This window comes from Ovis canadensis, chromosome 14, assembly GCF_042477335.2.
Source record: "Ovis canadensis isolate MfBH-ARS-UI-01 breed Bighorn chromosome 14, ARS-UI_OviCan_v2, whole genome shotgun sequence".
NCBI lineage: Eukaryota > Metazoa > Chordata > Mammalia > Artiodactyla > Bovidae > Ovis > Ovis canadensis.
This window is the reverse complement of record NC_091258.1, coordinates 53,425,880-53,451,513: the sequence shown is the minus strand read 5'-3', so window position 1 is coordinate 53,451,513 and position 25,634 is coordinate 53,425,880. Positions and strand designations below refer to the sequence as shown.

Sequence of the window (25,634 nt, the reverse complement as noted above, 5' to 3'; positions counted from 1 at the left end):
GCTCTAGAAACATTTTTAAAAAGGAAGGAATCCCATCTCATCCCATTTTTTAAGTGTAAATGCTTTTTTTTTTTTAAGAAGTGAAGTAATATGCTGGTTGTTTATTTTTTGGTACAACCAGAAAATAGTGGGATATTGAATATAGGAGGCTTTGACTGTCTTGGGTGCCAGCTTAACAGTCCACAGATCGGGACGGGGCGGGGGGGAGCTTTTATATCCTATAATACAAAAGCATACTAAATGGCAATTTGGAGTCAGTTGTGCATTTAATGTCTTAAACACTTTAAAGTACTTCTCTTCCCATATTGTTTTGGTAGAATTATTTCCTACAGCAAACCATTCCTTGATCTTGGCTTCCCCGGTCAGAATTTTGTGCACTCCATTAATATCTTCGGTCATGGTAGCCCAGTTTTCCTATAACTTGGTTGATGTGCTGTGAATGATTGACAGTTTAAGTATGTAGTGTATATGATATTAAATTGTGAATCAGTGTGACTTATGATGTAACAACATATCAATATTTGAGGATATTGATGCTATCCCGTTAAGGAAAATGTCCTCCAAATTTTAAGCTGGAAAGTCACTGGAATAACTGTTAAGAATCACAACTATGTGATTTTTTAGATTTTTCATATGTATGAAGAATTGTATATAAATTGGAATATCTTTGTAGTGATCCTCAAAACAATCAATAAAATCTCAATTATGAAAGAAAAAACAACAACATTCAAAAAACGAAGATCATGGTATCTGGTCCCATCACCCCATGGCAAATAGATGGTAAAGCAATGGAAACGATGACAGACTTTATTTCCTTCAGCTCCAAAATCACTGCAGATGGTGACTGCAGCCATGATATTAAAAGATTTTTGTAATGCTTGCTCCTTGGAAGAAAAGCTATGACAAACCTAGACAACTTATTTAAAAGCAGAGAAATTATTTTGATGACAAATGTCCATAGAGTCAAAACTATGGTTTTTCTAGTACTCATGTATGGAACTGAGAGTTGGACCATAAAAAAAGGCTGAGTGCTGAAGAATTGATGCTTTTGAACTATGGTGTTGGAAACTCCCTTGGACTGCAAGGAGATCCAACCAGTCCATCCTAAAGGAGATCAGTCCTGAATATTCATTAGAGGGATTGATGCTGAAGCTCCGATACTTTGGCCACCTGATAGAAAGAGCTGACTCTTGAGAAAAGACCCTGATGTTGGCAAAGACTGAAGGCAAGAGGAGAAGGGGATGACAGAGGATGAGATGGTTGGATGGCATCACTGACTCAATGGACATGAGTTTGAGCAAGCTCTGGGAGATGGTGAAGGACAGGGAGGCCTGGCGTGCTGACAGGACTGAGCGACTGAACAGCAACAGCAACAACAGGATTGACTGGCTGGCTCTCCTTGCGTCCAAAGGACTCCCAAGAGTCTTCTCCAGCACCACAGGTCAAAAGCACCAGCTCTTCAGCACTCAACCTTCTTTATGGTCTACATCTCACATCCATACATGACTACTGGAAAAACAATGCCTTGACTAGACGGACCTTTGTCGGCAAAGTAATGTCTCTGCTTTTCAATATGCTATCTAGGTTGGTCATAACTTTCCTTCCAAGGAGTAAGCGTCTTTTAATTTCAAGGCTGCAGTCACCATCTGCAGTGATTTTGGAGCCCCAAAAAATAAAGTTTGACACTGTTTCCACTGTTTCCCCATCTGTTTCCCATGAAGTGATGGGACCAGATGCCATGATCTTCGTTTTCTGAATGTTGAGAGGCCTCAGTATGAAACCTGTCCTTGCCATCACCATACTCTTGGACTTTCAGTCTCCAGACCCTGAGAAATAAATTTCTGTTCTTTGAGCCACTCAGTCTATGGTATTTGCTATGGCAGCCTGAATAGGCTAATGTATTCAGATATATTTAGAACAATCTAGATGGCATTAAAAAATATCCTGTGCACTACATGCCAAGAACAAACAAACAAACACCAGGGGTAACTTTTCAGGCACAGTATGTATTGGAGCAAAAGAAAACATTCTGCCATTGAACAAAGTCCCAAGCAGACCACAGTTTGAAAAATAAAAAACCAACAAAACCCAAAGCACTATTAAAGTAAAAACTACTTGGGAGAAAAAATTTCCATCCTATGAGCAATTTGAAATAAAAACTTCAGAATCATAATAGTGACTCTACTATAATTTTCTGTAATAAAACATCTATTATAACAGATATGGCAATACAATAAAAGTCCTATTGTTCCAGAAACTGTATTATAACTGAAACAGGATAATTATAGAAATACTTGCGTGAGAATTGCATGTTCAACAGAACCATTGAAAATCATTGTTCTCAGGCTGAAAATAAGTCTTCCGGGTACAGAAGAACTCTTCAGTGAGATCTGAAATGGAAGACAAGGTGGATTTTTTTTTTTAAATCTTTTATAGCAGCATAACCTTCCAAAGCCTCCTCAGGGCCGTCTGTAACATGTCTCCAAGGGCCCATCCAGCTCTGAGTTCCACACTTTATTTGGAATACTAAAATCTAATAGTAGATTTTGAAGTAGGGCATCTCTATATTCTTTCAACAAACAGATTTTAGGGTGAATCTCAGTTCTATCAAGTTCATTTTGTAAATTCTAACTTGGAATTTGTAGCTGTTTCGAACAGCTGACCCCTGGAACTTTCTGCAGATATCAAAACGTATGTTGAAGGCATGGCTGGTACTGCCACTCCCCCTGCTTGTGGTTTACAGAGCCCTTTTCCACTCTGTTCCTCGTGTAGTCCTTCATAGTAACCCCAGGTTGTTGAGAGTGGGGGATCTCAGCCTGATTTTATAGTTGAGGAAATTGAGAGTACCTGGATGGAAGCAGGGGCAGGGAGATCTGACTGGAAACTTAAAATATTTGCACTGTAAACACACTCTTTTTACTTAGCTTGTCTATTTATTTGATGTGGCTTTAGGGAAACTGGCAAAAATGACAAAGGATTTGGGACCTGCAAGTCATCTCTTGTCACTGCTACTGATTTCTAAAATTTCATGCCAGGGAACTTGGCACTTGAGAGGCTGGAGACCTGGAGGAAATTCACATAGCAATGATGGTGGCTATGGGACTAAGGGAGTGTGTCACGAGGAAATAATAATAATAATTATGACAATGAGGATAACACACACTCAACACCATGGCAAATATGTAGAGTGGTGCTAAGTGATGACTAAAGGGACATGATAACCATCTACAAATATTTGAAGGATGTAAACACTAAGGAAGAAGATGAATTAATTATTTAGAAGAACAACGAGGAAGCCCAGGAGGAGCTCATTACCAATCCCAAAGCCACCTCATCCCTCAACAACCTTTTTGGAATTAAGCTCTCCCAAGACTAAAAGCAGGCAGCTGGATGGCCCCCTGCACACATCAACCTCAACACAAGGCATGGCTGAGAATGGTATTTTTTTCTCTCTAACAAATCTTTCTTTTTAAATTATCTGGTTGCACCGGGTCTTGGTTGCTGCATGAGAACTCTTGGTTGCAGCATGCGGGATCTAGTTCCCTGACCAGGGATAGACTCCAGGCCCCCTGCATTGGAAGCGAGGAGCCTTAGCCATTGGACAACCAGGGAAGTCCCTGAGAAAGGTATTTTTATCGTGCTTGCAGGTCCCCATGTGCCTATTTGGATAATAATCATCATAGCTGGCATTTGCTGACTACCTGGTATTATGGATTCAATTGCGTCATCCCAAAATATATGTGAAAGTTTTGACTTCTCGTACTTATGAATATGACCTTATTTGGAAATAGGGTCCTTGCAGTTGTAATCAAGTTAAGATGATGTCATTAGGGTGAGCCCTTACTCCAATGAGATGGCAACTCGCTCCAATATTCCTGCCTGGAAAATCCCATGGTCAGAGGAGCCTAGTGGGCTGCAGAGCACTGGGTCACAGACAGTCGGACACGCCTGAGTGAGCACACACATTAGTCCAGTATGACTGGAGCCATATAATAAGAGGGACATTCGAACACACACAGACACGAGGGAGAACGTCGTGAGACGAAAAAGGTAGAGATGCAGCTTCAAGCCATGGAATCCCAAGGACTGGTGACCACCACTAGAGGCTAGCTAGAGCCGTCGAGCAAGGGTCCTCCCCTACGGGTTTTAGAGGGAGCACTGCCTCCCAACCCCTTGGACTTCTTTTTTTAAAAAACCATTCACTTTTATGAATAAACATGTTAAGTACACATAGAGTCTAAGCAAAGCTTTTCACAACCCATCATATGATCCTCAATCAAAATTCAGATTACAAGAATTCAGAAACATTCTTTTTCTTCTATTATAATGATCTGAGAATTGTGATTTCTACGGTGTACATATTTAGTAAACAAAGATGTACATTATTGTTAGGCAATAAATTTCTCTTTTGAGCCACCCAGTTTGTGGGACTTTGTTACCGGGCCCTGCAAGCTAATACACCCGGTATGTGCCAAAAAGTGTGCTGAACACTTCACAGGTGAAGGTGAGTGCAACCTTGGGGGAAGGACTGGGAGATGACGAGACTTCCTTTGCCTCCAGGGCTAAAGACTCAGGGGTTCTTAGGAAAGGTGCCGTGGACACAGCATGTACCTCTCCTGACCCAAAACCTTGGCTCAGTGAGTACCTTGGGATAAATGACTGTCTTCAAGGCTAGATCAAGATCCCCAGCATCCCTAATCAGCAGACAGACTATGGTGTCCTTAGTGAAAGTGTTAGTCACTCAGTCATGTCTGACTCTTTGCGATCCCATGGACTGTAACCCACCAGGCTCCTCTGTCCATGGAATTCTCCAGGCAAGAACACTGGATTGGGCTGCCATTCCCTTCTCCAAGGAATCTTTCCAACCCAGGGATTGAACCCAAGTTCCCTGCATTGCAAGCGGACTCTTTACTGTCTGAGCCACCAGGGACACCCAAGGAGGTAACTTAAAGAACATGATTTAGTTTTCAAAGTGACATCTGGTTTATATGTATGCTGTTATTAAGAGATTGCAGGAGTTTATGTATGTGTGGAACATCCAGCCCTGGGTCTGGGTGGGTTTATCCTGAAAGAGTTGTGTAAGTTCGGAGCCCCTCACTCATCTTCTCAAAAAAGGGGAGGATGGGGTTGCTGGCCTCAGGGGATCCCACCTGAATTTTGACTCTGGCAGCCTCTTTGAACACAACCTAGCATCCTGGGACCATCAGGAAGAGGGTGCATTGTGAAGGCTGGGGTAGAATTGCATTTCTCACCACTCTGGGCATATGAGGCTCATATTGGGGAATTTGGACATTCATTTTCATAATTTATGATGTAATCAAGAACATTCTAGATTCCTACACATTATCTCCTTTGATCTTCAGAACAATTTTATGAGACAAGCACTATTATTACTGTCATTGGCCAAATGAGGAAACTGCGGCACAGAGAGGTTGAATAACTTTCCCAAGATCATCCAGCCAGACCTTAAGATCATAAGCACTATGAAAGCACTAAATGGATGCTTGGCCAGTGGAAAGTCACCACACCATGATGGAGACCCCACTGTGTTCCTCATTCATGGAACCCACTTTGCAGGAGGCTCGGCTGCTGTTATAACATGGGACGGTGTGTTACATTTATGGGCTTTGGTATGTGCATATGACTTTATTCATATCAGAATGAAGGTCCGAAGTTGCTGATGGGTTCAATGTTTGCAGGACTTCTTATAGCTAACCTTCTCTAGCAGGCTCTGCCCTGGAAGTTTCTTTCCCTTCCAGCATTTTCCTCCAACCCTGTCCTTTCCTCACCATCTCTCCGGGAGTGAGAGGGCCCAGTTCCTTAATGTGCCACCAGAGGGAGCTGGCCTGCGGAGAAACAGGAGAATCTTATCCAGGCCCAAGCCTGGAGACACCCCAGGGAGCTGGGCTATTTTTTACCTTGGTTAATTTTCACTTTCAGTTTTGGAAAGTCACCCAAACTCATAAAGCTCCTGTTCAGGAACAAAAGGAGTTATTTCAGGGGAACTTATTTGTGGCAGGGGAACTCTGGTTAATACTATAGGCCCTTTCTCACATTAGGGACAGAATGGAAACAGAAGTAACAAAATAATAAAGAATACAAAGTTTCAGTTAACTAACTTAACATATATAAATTCTAGAGATCTACTTGGAGAAGGCAATGGCACCCCACTCCAGTACTCTTGCCTGGAAAAGCTCATGGACTGAGGAGCCTGGGTAGGCTGCAGTCCATGACGCCACTAAGAGTCGGACACGACTGAGCGACTTCACTTTCACTTTTCCCTTTCATGCATTGGAGAAGGAAATGGCAACCCACTCCAGTGTTCTTTCCTGGAGAATCCCTGGTGGGCTGCCGTCTATGGGGTTGCACAGAGTCGGACACGACTGAAATGACTTAGCAGCAGCAGCAGAAGAGATCTACTATACAGAATAGTATCTGTAGCTAACAATACTTATTGTACACTGAAGTGTGCTAAGAGGGTAGATCTTATGGTAAGTATTCTTACCACATCCCCACACACAAAAGATAGTAATAATAAAGGCGGTGGAAGGAAACACCCAGAGGTGATGTATATACTTATGGCCTTGATGGTGGTGGTGATTTCACAGATTTAAATTCATCCCCAAACTCAACTTTTGTATACATCAAATATGTACAGCTTCTTGTACGAAAATCACACTTCAGTAAAGTGAAATACCTATCTATGTATCTCTAAGTGAAGTCCCTCAGTCGTGTCCAACTCTTTGCGACCCCATGGACTGTAGCCCGCCCCACTCCTCCGTCCACGGGATTCTCCAGGCAAGAATACTGGAGTGGGTTGCCACACCCAAAGGACTTTCCCATTCAGAAAAAAATTTTTAAATTGTCTGGTAGTATGAAAGAGGTCGACTCTCTGCGTGCCCACAGCACTCAGGAAGGCAAGCCAGAGGGCAGGTTACAAGCGAGGCTTTGAGCCAGGTGGACCCAAAATGGAGTCTGGACCCTGACACTCCCTACATTGGTGGCCTTGGGTAGATCATCCTCTTTGAGCCTTGATGCCTCCTTTCTCCTGTCTGTGATATGGCAATGGGAACCAGGCCTACGCTGCAGGACTGAAGGAAATAGCCCACAGAAATCCCCCAGAAGCCTTTTTCAGCTTTGAGATGGTTCCAGGCCAGCCCTTGTATGTGGGGGTTGGAGGAGATGGGTAGAAGGCTCCCCAACCTCAGCTTTTCCCTGGAAGCTGGACCTTCTGTTTCCTTGGAACCCCAGGAGCAAAGGGGCGCAAGATCTTTTCAAACCCCCAGCCCCAGATGCCGCCGGTGTCTGCACTGCGGCCGGCTGACGTTTGACTTTGCCGGGTACATTCACCGAATATTAACTCAGACCCCTCGCCGAGACCGCGGTGTTCCCTCCGGAGCCGGGACCCGAGGGGTGGGGGTGTGTCTCGGTCCTGAGTGAAAGGCCAAAGCGAGAGAGGGCCTCCCAGGAGGCCCCGGGCTTGAGCAAGAACTAAAGGAACTCCGACCTAGTGTGGGTGTGAGCGGGTGGAGGGTAGGGCTGCGCGCGGCCTCCGGGCCCCAGCGATCCCGCTCCAGGCGCCCCATCCCGGCAGGCGCTCGGAGAGCGGAGCCGCGGCCGCGAGCGCAGCGGCGGGGGCGGCGGCGGAGCTACCGGTGGGCGGCGCCCCGGAAGGCCCCGCGCGGACGAGCCGGAAGGCGGCGGGGTGGGGCCTGCGCGCCGGGCGGGGAGGCCTGGTGTCCCCGCGCCTGCCGGCCTGTGACCTCGCGGCGCCGTCTCCGCAGGTAAAGGGCCCCGAGCCGCCGCCGGAGCCAAGGGGGCTCCCGGAGCAGCGCCAGGGCAGCCGGTCTTAGTCCATTTATTTTCCTTATGCAGAAACGGGGGAACGAAGGGATGTGTGTGCTGTCTCCGCCCGCAGGAACTCCTGTGTGTGCGTGCGCGCCCGCGTGTCGCTTCCCGAAGGAACCGGGGTGCGCGTGTAGCGGGTGTTATATCCGCAGGGTGGGGCACTCCTGGCCTTGCCCTCTGGGGAGAGAATTTGGACGCCAGATTAGAGATGATGAGGAAGGGATGTTAGTGATTTAGGGGCGGGGAGATTAGCCTTGTGGGGACTGATAGCTTCTTTGTCCTTTTTTTTTTTTTGCTTGCACTGTGGGGCATGTGGGATCTTCGTTCCCCGACCCAGGATCAAGCCTGTGCCCCCTGCATTGGGAGCGGGGAGTTTTAACCGCTGGACCTCCAGGAAAGTCCCTCTTTATCCTTTTTGTTTGTTTGTTTAAAGAAATAGGAATAATTTGAGAGAGTGTTGCTCAAGGGCCAAGTAGGTAGATAAGGTGTGCTCCAGTAGGACCCTGCTCAGCTCTGGCCTGGATTGCTGCAGAAGGCGGATCCTGTGTGCCTTTTACTTTTGATTTTTCAGGAGAATCAGAAATCTGAGGTGTTTGTGAAATCTCATGATTTTAAAATTCTAGCAACTATTTTATTTATTAGGCCTCAATTCATGTGGGATCCTAGATCCCCCCTCAGGGATCCAACCCTCATCTCCTGCACTGAAAAGTGAAGTCTTAACCACTGGACTGCCAGAAAGTGAAAGTGTCTCAGTGGTGTTTGACTCTTCCCACCCCATGGACTATACAGTCCATGAAATTCTCCAGGCCAGAATACTGGAGTGGGTAGCTGTTCCCTTCTCCAGGGGATCTTCCCAACCCAGGGATCGAACCCAGGGCTCCCACATTGCAGGCAGATTGTTTACCAGCTGATCCACTAGGGAAGTCCCTAATTCATTTTTAAAAAGTCTAATCTGACTGTGTTTGCTGATGGGATCCAATGTCTGTACTGGGGCATAGAGAGATGGAAAGACATAGTTTATAGGAGCCAGAGGGCACACTGGAGCTTTATAATAAAGTCCACCAGAGAAGTAAAAAGTACTGAGGATTGCAGGTGAACAACATCACTGAATCTTAAAAGGCCCTGCTTTTTTAATTTTTAAAAAGAGCTCTGTGCATGGAGGTCTGTGTTAACTCTGCAGCCTTCCTCTCCTCATCTCTCACAATCTGGTCCATCTCAGAAAGCCAGGCTGCAGTCCCAGGGCCAGGCTCATCTCCCTCTCCCCCAGATCTGTGCTATAATCAGCAGACCAGCCTGGGTGCTTGCAAGAAATCAGGGCTTCCCGCTGGCATTTGCCTTCCCTGTGGCTGGCAGATGGACTTCCTGTGACCCGAGTCTGTTTCATGGACAAATCTGATTCTGAAATAGGTGTGATATGGTTGTGGAGGGGGCCACCCTCCCACCCCATTGAGGTCTGTCCCAACAGAATGCTGCCTCGTCCTTCTTCACCCGCTTCTCCGCCACGTACTGACTAAGGTAGCTGGAGTGGGAGAAGGAAAAACGGGACTGGCTTCCTTCCTCAATCAGGCAACCCTGGAGAAGTTGGGAGGCTGAGCTTTTTAGCAGGGGCTCAGGAGATGGTCGGAGAAGGCAATGGCAACCCACTCCAGTACTCTTGCCTGGAGAATCCCATGGATGGAGGAACCTGGTAGGCTGCCGTCCATGGGGTCGCTAAGAGTCGTACATGACTGAGTGACTTCACTTTCACTTTCCACTTTCAGGCATTGGAGAAGGAAATGGCAACCCACTCCAGTGTTCTTGCCTGGAGACTCCCAGGGACGGGGGAGCCTGGTCAGCTGCCGTCTATGGGGTCGCACAGAGTCAGACACGCGACTTAGCAGTAGCAGCAGCAGGAGATGGTGCTGCAAACTTTTGTTCCACAACAAGAATCTGTTGATGCTCCAGCTTCTAAAATGATTCTTACAAGGACATTAAACCAGCAGTCTCTTGGATGGAGGCAGTCACAATGCCACTGGTCTACTCATGGTATGGATCCACTGAACCCAGCTGGAGTTGGGCCACTTCTCCCACCCTCCCACACACCATGACACCTGCTGGCCCACGAGTCATACAGAGCTCTGGACTTGCACCTTGTGCTGGCTCAACTGGGCTAAGTGGAGGTTAAAAGTGGTGTTTGCACAATGATGCCTCATTAGTCCCAGTGGGTTTTGACTTAAAGTCATTCAGAGCAGATTGGAAGCTGATTTTGGTTGCTTTTGTTTTGTTTTTAATAGACCATAGAGGGTGAAGTGGGTATATATCTCCAGCCCCTTTTACATGCCTTTTCTTGCTGTGCAGAAACTGTTTGGATAATACAGATCTGTAATTCTGCAGAAAACCTGGCATATGGGCAGAATGTGCTGGCCTGGAAACAAGCCTTGCAGATCAAGCATGGCAAGGCTCAGGGTCTTCATGCCTCTGGGAATGCAAGGGGCCTTCCCAGGACCTGAGTTTCATCTCCCTTTTTTCTGCAAAACTGACAGATAAAAAAGCTAGATGTAAATCAGAGCTAAGCTAGAAGGTGATTAGGTATTTTACAGGGTGATTTTTACGTTTTTAAAAGGTTTTATCATGAGATTAATTCCTTTGGTTATCTTAATAGGTATCTGAAATTAAACATTTTGTTTGCATAGCTTTACAAGCCCATGGCTATTGGGTAAATCAGGTTACTTCCTCCCTCCTCCCATCCCTAAGTGCAATTCCTTTGCTGTCATAATGCTATAATGCTATCTTGACGTTTGTGCCTGGAAAATTTTTGACTTCTGGAAGGGTGGAAGGGGGCTCTCTTGCAGGTAGGAGGGGGTTGAGGCACGTGCTATGCCTACACGTGGTCACCGCTGGTGAGCAGAAGGGCCTGGAAGCCAGGAGGCATTTTAGCAGATCCAGGACACCTGGGAGCCAGAGCAAGGACAAGCACGACTGAGTTTTCCTCTCGTCCCTTGGGCAGCCCTGCAGGAGCCTCTTGCATTCTGAATTCAAGGACTGAGTAGCAGATATCAGACATCTTCAGTCATTCTGCCATAGAGTCTTGCTGTCCAAAAGTGAGGGCAGAATTTCAGCTGGGGGCTTGTAAATACAGAATCTCACCCTACCTATATGGGTAGTATTTAACAAGGTCTTCAGTGACTCCTGTGTGCTGGTGGTGGAAAATCACTGATATCAAGAATATCAAAAGGAGGAACTTCCCTGATGGTCCAGTAGTTAAGAGTCTGAGCTCCCAGTGCAGGGGGCTACAGGTTCAATCCCTGGTTGGGGATCTAAGATTCCCCATGCCACATAGCATGGGCAAAAAATAAAAAGTATATTAAAAAGAAAAAGAGCAGAAATTTTCAGGGCCTGGAGAAGAGGATCCCACTGACCTCCCCTGGGTCTACGAAGAAGTTCTGACTGGTGTAGAGCCACAAATTTGTTCTAAAGGCTCAGAGTTCTCTCTCCGAATTGGGAGGATAATTTTACATTAGGGTAATTCTGGATTTTCCTTGGGCTTAAAAACAACTCATATATCCAAAAGATATTGAACAATAGGTTCTGCTCCAAACTTCCATAATCAAATTCCTCGTAAATGTCTGTGTCTCACAACCTTGATTGAAAAGGGAAGTGGTGGTGAGAGAGGAAGGTGCCCACCTAAGCCTTGGGTCCAGCCAAAGCTGGAAAAAGAAGCACCACTCACTGCTGTTTTGATTTTACTTCCTGTCCTGCCCTGTGGCCCATCAGTGCCAAGGTTCTCCATTCCCACCAACCTTGGGGTAGTTAGTGCTTGCCCTACCTCCACCCTTGCCCCTGCCTGTTTTTTGCCTCTAGTGTGGCAAACAGTTTCCTGACCCCAGAGAATTTTTCTAAAGGTCATTGTTCCAAAGTCTGTCCATCCATCTGTCATCTGTTCATCCATATGGAATTGATTTCTTTTATTCTCTGGTCGTTTCATCTTACCATATCATCCTGCCCCTGCCTTTGCTGTCCCATGAGTAGAACTGGATTGTCTCTGAGTGATTGCTTGTTGAAGCCATTGGTATATGTTAGGAAGAGAATGTTCATTTAGAATCATCATGTCTGAGAGTCTGCCGTGTTAACAGTCTTGCTCCAGGTGAGACTTTGCATCCATGCTGCTTATACCTTGTAGGAATCCAGCCTGTAGGTGGTTTTTCTTCATCTTTAGGTGAGAAACCTGCCACTCTGCTGGGTCATCCCGTGGCTACAAGACTGTGTGGTTACAGAGTCTGTGCTTCCCCCTTCTCTAGCTTGGCGGGAGCTGAGGTACCCTGTCACACAGAAGTGGATCCAGCGCTGGGACTTGTGTACTCTGCCCGGCTTTGTGCGTGGGGATTGCCTGGGCTAGCTCAGAATTGCATCACTCGTGATGAACTGGTAGAGCATGTGGGCAGGGTTGTTCATTAATCTGTCATAAATCAGAAGTTAGAGGGCAGAGAAGACCTTTCACCCACTCTGCTGATCCTGTCTACTTAATAACTGAAGGCTGCCCTGCTTTCTGTTTGGCAAAGGATTTGCCACACGACTGGGGGTGCTGTCCATCCTGCACATGGCAGAGATCCTGTTCTCTACCACAAATGGGGAACCCTCCTTAAAACTTTAGGAACAGTAGCATTTGGGTGGAAAGGCCCTTCACTCATTGCAACTGTCCTTAGGAACCCTTACCCCGAGGTCTGCCGTGATGCCCGTTGCGGTGGAGGACATCATGAGGTTGCTGTGCTCCATCTCCGAGGAGAGGAAGATGAAGGCGGCCGTCAAGCACTCCGGGAGGGGCGCCCTAGTCACCGGGGCCGTGGCCTTCGTTGGTGGCTTGGTGGGCGGTCCACCAGGACTAGCCGTTGGTAAGTGCAGATGCCTCACAGGGACAGTGCAGTTGTTGGGAAAAGGCCTTTGAAACCACAGAGACATCATAAAAGCCTCTGTCCTGTGTGAGAAGTTTGTCGAGTTGAGGTCACTTCTGTGAAGCGATCTTTGGGCACATAATCAGTCCTGTTAACAACACCAGCTTCTGTGGGAATGTCTCAGAAGTGCAGGGCAAAAAGGCGTCTGTGTCATAAAGGCTGGTGGACACCCTTCTCCTGGAATGTGTCCTAGAACCAGAGGATTTCAGGGTGTCCGGCTTTTGGACAGTCTCCCTCCCCCCATCACTGTTAGACATCCAGAGAGGAAGCTGAGATTTGCCGCGCACCTACTGAGGGGTGAGGCTATAGAGCCACTGGACATGAACTCATTCACAGAGTGTGTCCCTAGTCCGAAAGCAAGCAGTCCAGCTCAGGAAAGCAACAAGCTAGCTCCTAGCTGGTCATCATCCCTGCCCCTTCTGTTACCACCTGCTTCTCTTTGGGAACTTGTTTCTGGCAGTAAATGAAAGTTTGACTGATCTTCCCATCATTCTTTGTAGCTAGAATGAAGCTTTTTCCTTTGGATTAGGAGCAGAAAGAATTCCTGTGTGGTCTGAACTGTGGGTTGGGGGTGTTGTCAAAGAGCTGGCTGCTGTCCAGGCCTGACCTGTGGAGGGGGGCCAGATAAGGTTTCCCTTGAGGTGTGTCCCATGGACCCTGCAAACAGGGCTAGGTCTGCTACCCTGGGCTCAGCAAATATTTACTGAATGCCTCCTTATGCTGGGGATACAGGGCCTGAGAAAGTTCACAGGCTGGTGGAAGCCCTTTCTATGTGGCTTGTAGTCTCCACATGAATACAGGCTAGAGAGATGACTGCTTTTCTTCTGAGGTTGGCTTCTGTGTCCCAGCTCACCAGAAAGGCTTCCCGCTCTCCTCTTCCCTCCTGGAGCAGGATTGACATTCGAGGACATTGTTTCAAGCTGAGGCCACACTGAGGAGAAAAAAATCAGCTGGTGGGTGACCCTAGATCTTCCATCTGTACATTTCCATTTCCAAACTCTGTGAGTTAGTGAGTCCTGTCTTCAGCTTCTTGCCATCCAGGAAGTATTCCCCTGGGGGAGGAGACGAAGCCATTGCCACCTTCCTCAGTGACATCCTTTATATCTTTGTCCCACCCCATCTGATGTGCTCAAAAAGGGCTGCTGCTGCTGCTGCTGCTAAGTCGCTTCAGTCGTGTCCAACTCTGTGCGACCCCAGAGACAGCAGCCCACCAGGCTCCCCCGTCCCAAAAGGGCTAGCTGGGATCATTTATCACATAGCTGTGCCCAGATACCATTTTGGGAGCGCATATTCTATTCAGATTGAGCAAAAGCTGGTAGAGGACAAGCTGTCAGCAAAGGGAACCCTGGGGATTGGCTACTTGCAGCCCCTAGGTCATGGGCAGGAGCATCATTTTACCCAGAAAACAAAGGAATTTTCTCCTCTCCAAAGAGTTGGTGATTTCTTGGTCGATACTTCCTGGCGACTTTTTGCATTAAGTGCTGCTCTAAATCAAATATTGATGTTCTCATAAAAGTTTAGTGCAGATGAGAGCAACTCTTGTCAGCACTAAGCGTTTCGCTGGTGTCGTGGGGGAAAGTTCACTGAAACTTGTAAGTGACTGACCCTCCCTCCCTGGAATGCTCTTGCCCTTCAGGGTGGGGGGAAGTCTGTCCAGGGCAGTGTTCAGCCTCCAAGACATCAAGCTGGCCAGTCCCCTGCATCTTAGGAGGTGTGCGCGACCCGGTGCTTCCACACTTGCTTTCCTGAAACGTTGCCAGATTTAACTTCCTGATGGCTGCGTCCAGCCTGCAGATGGGTTCTCTCTGGCTCAGGCTGCATTCTTTTGGGTAAACTTTTTATTTTGGAATAATATTAGATTTACAGAGAAGTTACAAAGATAATGCTGAGAATTTCCACGTGTATCTCATCCAGTTTCAGTTCCCCTAATGTTCACATCTTATATTAACCACAGCACACGTGTCAAAACTAAGAAACCCACGCTAACATTACTGTTAACTATTCCTCAGATTGTGCTTTGATTTTATCAGTTTCTGCGTCCAAGGTCATTTTCTGCCCCAGGTCTAGCTCAAGACAACACATTGCACTTAATCCTCATGTCTCCTTAGTCTCTCCAGTTTTATTATTATTTTTTCCACTCTTTATTTCCTCCCCCCCCCCATGTAGGCCATTACACTAGTAGGTCCTTATGATCTGTTTTGTAGAGAGTAGGGTGTCTATGTCAATCCCAGTCTTCCAGCTTATCCCTCTCTCTCCTCATCCTCTGGTAACCATAAGTTTCTTTTCTATTTCTGTAGTAGAAAACCCCCATAACTCTATTTCTGTTTTGTAGATAAGTTCTTTTGTACGTTTTTTTTTAGACTCCACGTGTAAGCGGTATCGTATGATGTGTGTCTTTCTCTGTCTGGCTGACTTCACTCAGTACGACAGTCTCTCGGTGCATCTGCGTTGCTGCAGATGGCATTGTTTTGTTCTCTCCTGTGGCTGAGTGGTAGTCCGCTGTATATAGTACCACATCTCCTTTATTCAATCTTCTGTTGATGGGCATTCAGATTGTTCCATGTCCTGGCTATCGTAAATAGTGCTGCAGTGAACGTCGGGGGCGCATGTATCTTTTCAAATTATGGTTCTCTCCAGGTATATACCCAGGAGTGGGATTGCTGGATCATATGGTAACTCTGTTTTTAGTTTTTTAAGGGACATCCATGCTGTTCTCCACAGTGACTATTTGGCACAGTGGTAACTCACATCTCAGGGACACAAGAGATGCGAGTTCAATCCCTGGATCGGGAGGATGCCCTGGAGAAGGAGATGACAACCTACTCCAGTATTCTTGCCTGGAACATCCCACAAACAGAGGAGCCTGGCGGGCTACAGTCCATGGGGTCTCAAAGAATCAGACAGGACTGAGCGCAGCACACAGCACGTCGTGGCTGTACCAGTTTGCGTTCCCACCAGCAGTGCAGGAGGGTCCCCTTTTCTCCACATCCTCTCCAGTGTTTATTGTTTGTAGATGTTTTGAGGATGGCCTTTCTGACCAATGTGCGGTGATCGCTCTTTGCAGTTTTAATTTTGCATTTCTCTAATAATTTGTGATATTGAGCATTTTTTCATGTGCTTTTTACCCATCTGTGTATCTTCTTTGGATAAATGCCTAGTTGGATCTTCCATCCACTTTTTGTTTGGGTTTTTTTTTTTTTTTTTTTTAAATAACGAGCTGCATGAGCTGTTGGTATACGTTGGAGACAAATCCCTTGTCGGTTGCTTTCTCCCATTCTGAGGGTGTCGCCAGTCTTGCTTTCTGCTGCTTTGATACTTTTGAGGAATACTGGTCAGGTGTTTTGGAGAATTCCTCTCAGTTTGGGTTTGCCTGATGTCCCTCTCATGAGTAGACTGGGGATCTTTGGGCAGAATACCGTGGCGCTTCTCATCACACATTCCAGGGACACGCGGCACCCACAGGACCTCCTCGAGATGCTCAACGTGATCACCTGACTAGTGGCGTGTCTGCCAGTTTTCTCCACTACAGAGTCACCGTTTCCCCTTTCCTACTCTTCTCTTTTGAAGAAAGTCACCAAGTCCAGCCAGCCTGCGTTTTTTCAGTATCTGCTCACCAATATTTAACTTGTGAGACTTCTAAAAGATACGAACATGGTATTCCATGTGGCAGCAGTTGGCTGGCACGGGGCGGCCATTCCTCCTTTAGCCATGTACCTAACTCTCCAGGCCACCCTGGTCCCACTCAGCCCACTTCACTCCTTTCAGTTACCTGCCTGGGCCCTGTAGGTTTGAGACCCTTTCCCTAAGACATCGTCCTGTAGCAGGCTTCACCTGACCTGCTTAAATATAACTTTCCATTGAACTTGGGACTCTTCTGGTCCCAAGATAGCATGCTTTAACTTTGATAATAATAAATTCACATATAAAAGTAATGTTTGTGCCCTTTTGGGGTAGCAGAAAAAGAAATAGTTGAATATATTAAATTTGTTATTTATCATCATACAACTTTGGAAGGGTTGTATGAAAAACATGGCTTCAAGAGAAGATGCCTTGTCGTCTGTTGCCCTCCCCGGGGTCCTTGAACCTTGTGGTTCCACTAGAAATTTCAAAGCTCAGGGCTCAGGCACATGTTAGCCACCCAGTGGAGGAAACTCAGCCTCACCACTGAGATGGTTCTCCCTGAAAATGCATTTTGCTTCTCAGCCTTCTCCTTTAAGATGAGAGAGATTTTTATGGAAGCATGGAAACCTTCAGCCCATGAAGAGGATTTTAGCTAGCATAGGTCTCAGGGGGTGAGATGCTTCATGTTGCACCATGAGCACAGAGCTTAGGAGAGGGCATGTGTGAGTTTCAATTATCTGAGCCAAATGGATCAAAGACCACGTAAACCTTTGCCCTCCGCCCTGCTGGTGGAGCAGACACGAAGCTGAGCCCGTCCTGACCCGCTCATGAATGTGCTCACTCGTCATGACGGTGGACGTGCGCTCAGCGAGAACCTGCGGCCATCATTTATGAATAAGGCCGACTAATTGAGCCCTTCCTGTTTTCTAGGGGGGGCCGTCGGGGGTCTGTTAGGTGCATGGATGACGAGTGGACAGTTTAAGCCAGTTCCTCAGATCCTAATGGAGCTACCGCCTGCCGAGCAGCAGAAGCTCTTTAACGAAGCCACTGCCATCATCAGGCACCTGGAGTGGACGGACGCCATGCAGCTGACCATGCTGGTCATGGGCAGTGAGGCCCTGCAGAAGCAACTGCTGGCGATGCTGGCCAACTACGTCACCAGGGAACTGCGGGCGGAAGTGCAGTACGACGACTAGGCCTCTGCCCTGGGAAGGGGGGTCTCTGGATGAGTCCCCCGACTCGTGGGAGGTGACCGGGGAGCTACGGGGAGCCCGCATCATCAGAATGTCACCTGAACCGCAGCAGCACCTCCTGCTGAAGAGGCTGCTGCTGTGCTAGGTCACGTTGTGGAAATTATTGGAGAAGATGCTGCGCTTTATGGCCGTGTGCACCTGTGTGTCCTGACAGCCTTTGAAGGGGAGGCTGGTGAATAGCAAAGCTGTGCCTGCTGCCGTGGGGTGGCAGTTTTTTGAATCCACACTTGCTCACACATGAGCCAGAAGAAGGTCATCACCTTCAGTTTCTCATCTCATCACAAGAAGATGATGCCTGTCCAGGCACCCATTTCAGGACCTCCCCCACCCCACCCCGCCTCTTGGGACCTGGGGGGCTGGCCCCTGTTGGAATCCTGTTTGCCTCTTGATTATCCATTCACCACCCAGTGACTTCTGAGTGGCCTCAGGGAGGGGGCAGTCAGCCTGCTGAGTGAAGCCAAGAACGCCAGTGGCACTCAGATCCTCCCCCACTAGCTGCCAGACTGGCTTCTCACCCTCCCGGGGGGCTGGCTTCTCACCCTCCCGGGGCGCTGGCTTCTCACCCTCCCGGGGCGCTGGCTTCTCACCCTCCCGGGGCGCTGGCTTCTCACCCTCCCGGGCGGCTGGCTTCTCACCCTCCCGGGGGGCTGGCTTCTCACCCTCCCGGGGGGCTGGCTTCTCACCCTCCCGGGGGGCTGGCTGAAGTGGTAGGATCATAAACTTACCTAGACACAGGAAATGTCTCCATCCTAAATTTCCCTAATGCTGTTTTTGCTTTGCTTTCAGCACCACAACTTGACTGTCATCAGATTACAGTAAATGTTTTCTGAATAGTCCTTTTCTCCACCTATTTTGTGTAAAGGGTCTCTAAGATTCAAAGTCGTGTGCTTGGAATGCAAGGAAGAGAACGGATTTGTGGCTTTAAAGAGTGAATGAAAGCTGTGGATTCCTGGGCCCGACACCTGAGCCTCCAGGCTGCTGTGGTTCCCTGTGCTGCCAGTGTGTGCACACTGCCCGGGCCTCCCCTGGCAACCACAGGCATCCCCTGGGTCTCTCCAGGGAGCTGGAACGAAGCTTCACTGGCCTCCCTGGGACACAGTGGAAGGCATTTGTGTGGAGCAGAGATAGTATCCCTCACCTTCTTGTGGGTCAAGAAAACTTCAGGGCAAATTTGAACCCTTGGTGATTAAGGAAGGATCAGGCTGTTATCTCAGAAAAGTTGCTCTTTGGCCTCATCTAATACTCATCAGGTGCCCTTCACAGGTCAAATCCCTGGGGTTGATGAGGCCACTTGGTCATTTGCCCTGCTTGGGTTGATGAGGGAGCAGGGCAGGGCCCTTTTAGATGATTCTCCTGACTCATAGAAGGTGACTGCAGAGCTTGGGGGGATCTCACCCACTCATTGCTTGTGTTGGGTCCTACTCTGCCAGGCTCAGGGGACACAGGTGGTCCCAGCTTAAAGGTTCTACACCAGTGTCCACTGGATCCCTCCCCTGGCCTGCCTGCCTTTACCCCTGGGGAAGCCACTCTGGGGAGATGGCCTGATTCCCAACCAGAGGTGTCAGATGAAGCAGGCCTTACAGAATGAAGCCACTGGCCTAGCCAGGTCCCGGGTGACTTGTGGTGGACTCTGGGCCCAAGAGGAGTCCAGACCTTGAGTCTCATCTCTCCCAGGAGCTGAAAACACTTTCCTTGCTTTCCTTTCATGCTCTCCTCACAGTGACTGTGGCTTAGTATTTCTTCATCTTCTTTGACAATTTTTGACTTATTTATTTTTGAAACTTGGAAGACACCAGAAAGTATAAATGGAAAATGAAGGCATCCTCCTCTGCTGCCTGCTGCTCCAGCCCCTTTCCAGATGCAGCCACTTACCAATTTCTTCTGTATTCCTGTTTTTAGATAGTCTTTTGTGTGTCAGTATTTATTGCTGAAAACAGAAAGATCCAGAAAAGTACAATGAAATAAAAACCATTAAATTATCACCACCCCAATAAAACCTACTGTTAACACATTTGGCATACTTTGTGCAAACTTTTTAATGGTATGTATGTTTCTAACCTATTTACATCTTTACTGTTTAGACCCTTTGAACACTTTTACCAATTAACATTAAATAACACCTGTGATGTAATTTGAACTCCCTTGTGAACATATGTAATGGTTTTATAATATTCCTTTGCATAAACCATATACTGGCTATAGTATCTTTTATAGGTCTTTACTATTATAGTGTTAACATTTTTATGAACACTTTTGTGTTAATATTCTGTTCATATTTGAGATTACGATAGTCTGTAGGATAGATTCCTCAATGTGAAATTGTTGCATTTAAAAGTATGTAATTTTTTTTTTACAATGGGTGGATAGCATCACTGACTCAATGGACATGAATTTGAGCAAACTCCAGAAGATAGTGAAGGACAGGGAAGCCTGGTGTTCTGCAGTCCATGGGGGTCTCAGAGAGCCGGACACAACTTAGCAACTGAACAACAACAATATTTTTAAGGCTGTTGTTATATTCAGCCAAAATTCTTTCAGAGAGGCAGTATCAATAATTTGTCCTTCCAACAGCAAGTTTTGGAGATGTGCATCTTACCACATCCTCACCAGGAAATAGAATGACAGTGTCTTAAAGCTTTATGAATGTGATGAGTGATTACTGACATCTTGGTTTGATTCATTTATCTTTGCATTATAAGTGAGGTGGACAAGGTTGGGGTGAGCTCCTGGGGGCTACCTGCCCAGGTGGTGCTGAGAGCTCCAGGACCCTGGAGCCCAGGCCTAGCAGAGGGTGAGGGGGTCCTGGTGTGAGCAGACAGCCGGCTGGGGCAGCGGCTGGCCAGGCAGTGGTCAGGAAGCAGCAGGAGAGTGCCAGCGGGGTAAGGAGGCAGCTGAGGAGGAAGCCTTGGTGGGGGACCCAGTAATTATAAAAAGAAACCATCTGCTCTGGGCTGGTTATTAACCTGCTTCGAGTGTTGCTGTGACAGTGCCGGGCAAGATTTTTCTCAGGCAGATGGTATATTTTTAGCTAGAATGAACTTTTTTATTTATTTATTTTTATTTTTGAGATGTCTGGCTTGGAAGTAAACACTAGGGTGTGTTGCAATGCTGGAGGCTGGGAGGACTGGCGTGCAGGGTGTGGAGGAAGGGTCCTCTCCCCATTACTTATTGAGAGGCGCCATCTAGCGGGCAAGCGGGCACATCCTTTCTCCTCTTCCCTCAGCCGGGCCTAGAGAGCCTTCTCTGAGTCCCCAGCCAGGCCAGGATGTTGCTCCGCAAGGATGCTGTTTTATGAGTTCCCCTCGGGACGGGGCTGCGGCCTTCCTGAGGTTTTAATAAGCTGTGAGCGAACATCAACCATGTCTCCTGCAACCTTTTTGCATATAAACCAGAATGTCTCTCAATCCCAAACAATCAACATATGGCAATTAAGCAATGCCAGGATTCATCTAAACCACACAGGGGAAAGGGACTGTCTGATGTGTTTTCAGCTTGTTGGGAGGAGATAAATGACTTTATTAGCCGGAGGTGGCTTCTCAGACCATTCAGTAACAGTGGGTCAGGAGTCAAAGCTCGGGCCTGGCTCCCTGCGTCGCAGGCTCAGGCAGCTATGGTACCCCAAATGCTGGCAAGTGGAGGAAGTTGAGAAGTGTTTTTCTCAGCTGTTAAGGTGGTGGCTATTTCTTTAATTTTCGTGGGTTTTCAGGGGAGGACTTTACTCTCATTCGAATTAAACAAATACAAGGATAATATCTAGGAGATATCTATTACATGCCAATTAATTAGTATAAGTGAATACAAATGATCAAACCCAGAATGGGCAGGACTGTGGGTAAACAATGTATATACCTACACACATACACTCCACCAGAGGAAATACACAGTGATACAGTCTTTGGGGAGAGTGATTTGAAGGCAAAAAGTCATAGGTATCATAAAACTGTATATACTTTCCAGCCCACAAATTTCACTTCAGGGAAAACATTACAATAAAATAATTCACATGGCAAAAAGATAAATTCATAGCAGTGCTGTTTGTGATAGCAAGAAAAAAGGAAAGCAATCCCAATGTTGAACAACGGAAATATAAACTGTACATGGGCAATATGATGAAATTGTTCAGTCGCTAAATCATGTCCGACTCTTTTCAACCACATGGACTACAGGGTGCCGGGCTCCTCTGTTCTTTATTATCTCCCAGAGTTTGCTCAAATTCATGTCCATTGAGTTGATGATGCCATCCAACCTTCTCATCCTCTTTCATCCCCTTCTCCTGCCCTCAATCTTTCCCAGAATCAGGGCCTTTTCCAATGCGTTAGCTCTTTGCATCAGGTGGCCAAAGTATTGGAGCTTCAGCTTCCACAACAGTCCTTCCAGTGAATATTCAGGATTGATTTCCTTTAGGGTTGACTGATTTGACCTCCTTGAAGTCCAAGGGACTCTCAAGAGTCTTCTCCAGCACCACAGTTCAAAAGCACCAATTCTTAAGCACTCAGCCTTCTTTATGGTCCAGCTCTCCTATTCCTACATGACTACTGGAAAAACCATAGCTTTGACTATAAGGACCTTTGTCAGCAAAGTGATGTCTTTGCTTTTTAATATGCTGTCTAGGTTTATCATAGCTTTCCTACCAAGAAGCAAGTGTCTTTTAATTTCATGGCTGGAGTCACTATCCACAGTGATTTTGGAGCCCAAGAAAATAAAATCTGTCACTGTTTCCACATTTCCCCCTTCCATTTGCTATGAAGTAAAGGGACTGAATGCCATGATCTTAGTTTTTTCAATGCTGAGTTTTAAGCCAGTTTTCTTTAACTCTCCTCTTTCACCCTCTCCAAGAGGCACTTTAGTTCCTCTTCACTTTTTGCCATTAGAGTGGTATCATCTGCATATTTGAGGTTTTGATATTTCTCCAGGGCTTCCCTTGTGGCTCAGCTGGTAAAGAATTCACCTGCAGTGCAGGAGACCTGGATTCAATCCCTGGGTTGCGAAGATGCCCTGGAGAAGGGAGAAGGCTACCCACTCTAGTATTCTGGCCTGGAGAACTCCATTGACTGTATAGTCCTGAGGTCGCAGAGTCAGACACGACTGAGTGACTTTCGCTGTCACTGTCGTATTTCTCCTGGCAATCTTGAGTCCAGCTTGTGGTTCATTCAGCCCAGTATTTTGCATGATATATTCTGCATAGAAGTTAAACAAGCAGGATGTCAATATACAGCCTTGATGTGCTCCTTTCCTAATTTTGAACCAATCCATTGTTCCATGTTCTAACTGTTGCTTCTTGAACTGCCTACAAGTTTCTCAGGAGACAGGTAAGGTGGTATTCCCATCTCTTTAAGAATTTTCCACAGTTTATTGTAATCTACAGTCAAAGGCTTTTGCGTAGTCAGTGAAGAAGAAGTAGATGTTTTTTTATGGAATTCCCTTGCTTTATGATCCAACAGATGTTGGCAATTTGATCTCTGGTTCCTCTAACTTTCCTAAACCCAGCTTGTACATCTGGAAGTTCTTGGTTCATGTACTACTGAAGCCTAGCTTGAGTTTGTGCATTACCATGCTAGCATGTGAAATGAGTGCAATTTTAATAAGTAGTAATTAGGGGTGGGTATATAAAAGTCAGTGGAATTTCTCCATATGCATTATTTGCCTGTGGCAACTTCATATGTCTGTGCTTAGGGGGAAGTAAAGAAAAAGACAAGCTGTACTAGTGCTGGCGATGATCCCAGGCCTTCCAGCGCCCCAGGGTTGTGGCTCACAGGAAGCAAGAGAGGTGCAGGAGAATCTGAGTGTGAGCATCTTGTGCCTGAGGGGAATCTAGTGTTTAAACATGTGAATTAGATACCAGTCCAGAAACCAGGCAAGAACCAGCCTGGTGCCCAGCTCCCTGGGGCTGTTGCTGCCAGCAACAGTTCAAGGCCACCTCACGAACCCACTGTGGAGCTGCCCCTCCAGAGGGGAGGTGCCACCAGAGCACAGGGTTCCAGAGCACAACCCCGAAGGGTGGTCCATCTGCCACTGACCAAGGCAGGAGGGCCGGCTGCATGGGAGCTGTTCAGACATAGGGTCTTTTCTCTAAGGTCTGTCCAGTAGAAATATAATACAAGCCGCAAATATATTTTATTTTCTAGTAACTACATTTTTTAAAAGTAAGAAATAAATTTAGTAGTATACTTTAACCGCATATTATCATTTCAAATATCATCAATATAAAAGATTATTGAGATATTTTCCAATTTTTTGATGTTATCTCTTTGAAACTCAGTGTAGATGTTACACAACACATCTCAAATCTGTGTTTTGAGATTTGTCAAAAAGACACATGTCAAGTCACTTGTGGCCAGTGGGGACCTCATCAGGCATCACCACTCCATAAGATACACAATAGAAAACAAAAAGATGAAAGATGTTTCTTTTCCACCTGGGTTGCCAGTGATACAGACACATCACTGTAAGGGCCAGCAACCTCTTTCAGTGCTTTCTCTGTTCTGAAGTTCAGCATCTGAACTTGTTTGGGGTCCTCATTAGAGGTCAGGGTCAGGCTGGATGATGCTATGGATGGAATTGTGTCTCCCCCAAATTCATATGTGGAAATCCTAACCCCCAATGTGATGGCATTTGGAAATGGAGTCTTTGTAAGGTAATTAGAGTTAGATGAGGCCCTGGTGGAGCAATCCCCCATGATGGGATTAGTGTCCTTACAAGAAGAAACATCAGAGAGCTTCCTCTCTGTCTGTCTCTCTCTTTGCCGTGTGAAGACCGAGAGGAGAGGGCCATCCAAAAGCCAAGAGCCCTCACCAGAACCTGGCAATGCCGGCACCCTGATCTTGGGGTTCCAGCCTCCACAACTGTGAGCGATACATGGGTACGATTAAGCTGCCAGCCTGCAGCGCTTTGTTATGGCACACAGAGCAGACTGGGACAGGTGGGGAGCAGGGTGGTTCTACGGGGGGCTTCCTGGATCCCTGAATTCTAACCTGATTTAGGGGCAACAACGTTTTTCTCCTGCCTGGAAATGACAAGTTGAACAGTGTGTGGGTGTAGACCCCCCCTGGATGAAACTGAACATCCTCAGACACTAAGAACCAGCCTTGACCTTCTGTCCCAGGTGCCGGTGGCCCTCAGAGGTCTTGGAGGATGGCACCCCTCAATCTCTACCCCCTGCCTGCCTGCACCTGCTGAGCTGGATGTGGCTAAAGAAAACACCTGCCCACGCCGCTGGTCTCACTCAGCATCGCTGTGTTTTCCCATCCACTTCCTCTCCCTCTGCCTCTTTTCAGCTGCCAACACTTCCTCCTCTGTCATCCCTCAGGTCATGACCTTAGTTCCTGTTTCCTTGAGAAAAGGGATTAACCGGAAGAGAATGTTCACTCCCCACAGACTGTGCCCACCTTTCCTCCTGGTGTTACAAACTGCCCTTGTTCTTGACTCGGGCCGGCCCCTCTACTGGACACTGGATCCCACTCCCTCCCTCCTGAGGGCGCTGGTCCAGTCATTCTCCTTCTTCCTCTTCATCACCACATCCCCCTCTGCACAGAACTTTCTCGTCAGTGGGCACATGTGAATGATTTCTTCCATATTAAAAACAACACAGATTTCAACAAGGATACCAGGAAAATTTGGTGGGAAAGAATTGTCTTAAATGGTGTAGGGACAACATGTAAAAAAAGTGAACTTGGATAACCCCCTACATTTTACCATATAAAACATTAACTTTAAATGGATCATACACCTAAACAGAGGAGCTAAAACTCTGAAACTCTCAGATGAAAACAGGAGTAACTCTATGACCTTGGATTAGGCAATGGGTTCTTAGATAAGACACAAAATCATAAGTGACACAAGAAAAAATAGATAAATGGGAATTCATTAAGATTAAAAACTTCTGCGCTTCAAGGTGTCAGGCGAGTGTATAGTCCTCGGTTCTGTCTCGTCACAACAAAGATTTGGAGTGACGGACATTAAAGCCCTCGGTGTGTCGCAGCTCTCA

The 25,634-nt window shown here is 46.9% G+C and overlaps 1 protein-coding gene across 2 annotated transcripts; it reads left to right on the top strand.

Moving 5' to 3' along the window:
- The first annotated feature begins 7,455 nt into the window (after positions 1–7,455).
- Positions 7,456–19,661, top strand: C14H19orf12 (chromosome 14 C19orf12 homolog). 2 transcript variants are annotated; one of them, XM_069548983.1, is made up of 4 exons: positions 7,510–7,784; positions 9,609–9,873; positions 12,531–12,716; positions 17,328–19,661. In XM_069548983.1, the coding sequence occupies exons 2-4, from the start codon at positions 9,744–9,746 to the stop codon at positions 17,591–17,593; spliced, it is 582 nt and encodes a 193-aa protein (XP_069405084.1). In that variant the 5' UTR covers positions 7,510–7,784; positions 9,609–9,743; the 3' UTR covers positions 17,594–19,661. The 2 variants fall into 2 exon arrangements, with proteins under 2 accessions (XP_069405086.1, XP_069405084.1); XM_069548985.1 differs by lacking the exon at positions 9,609–9,873 and having other exon boundaries at positions 7,456–7,784.
- Positions 19,662–25,634: the final 5,973 nt, after the last annotated feature.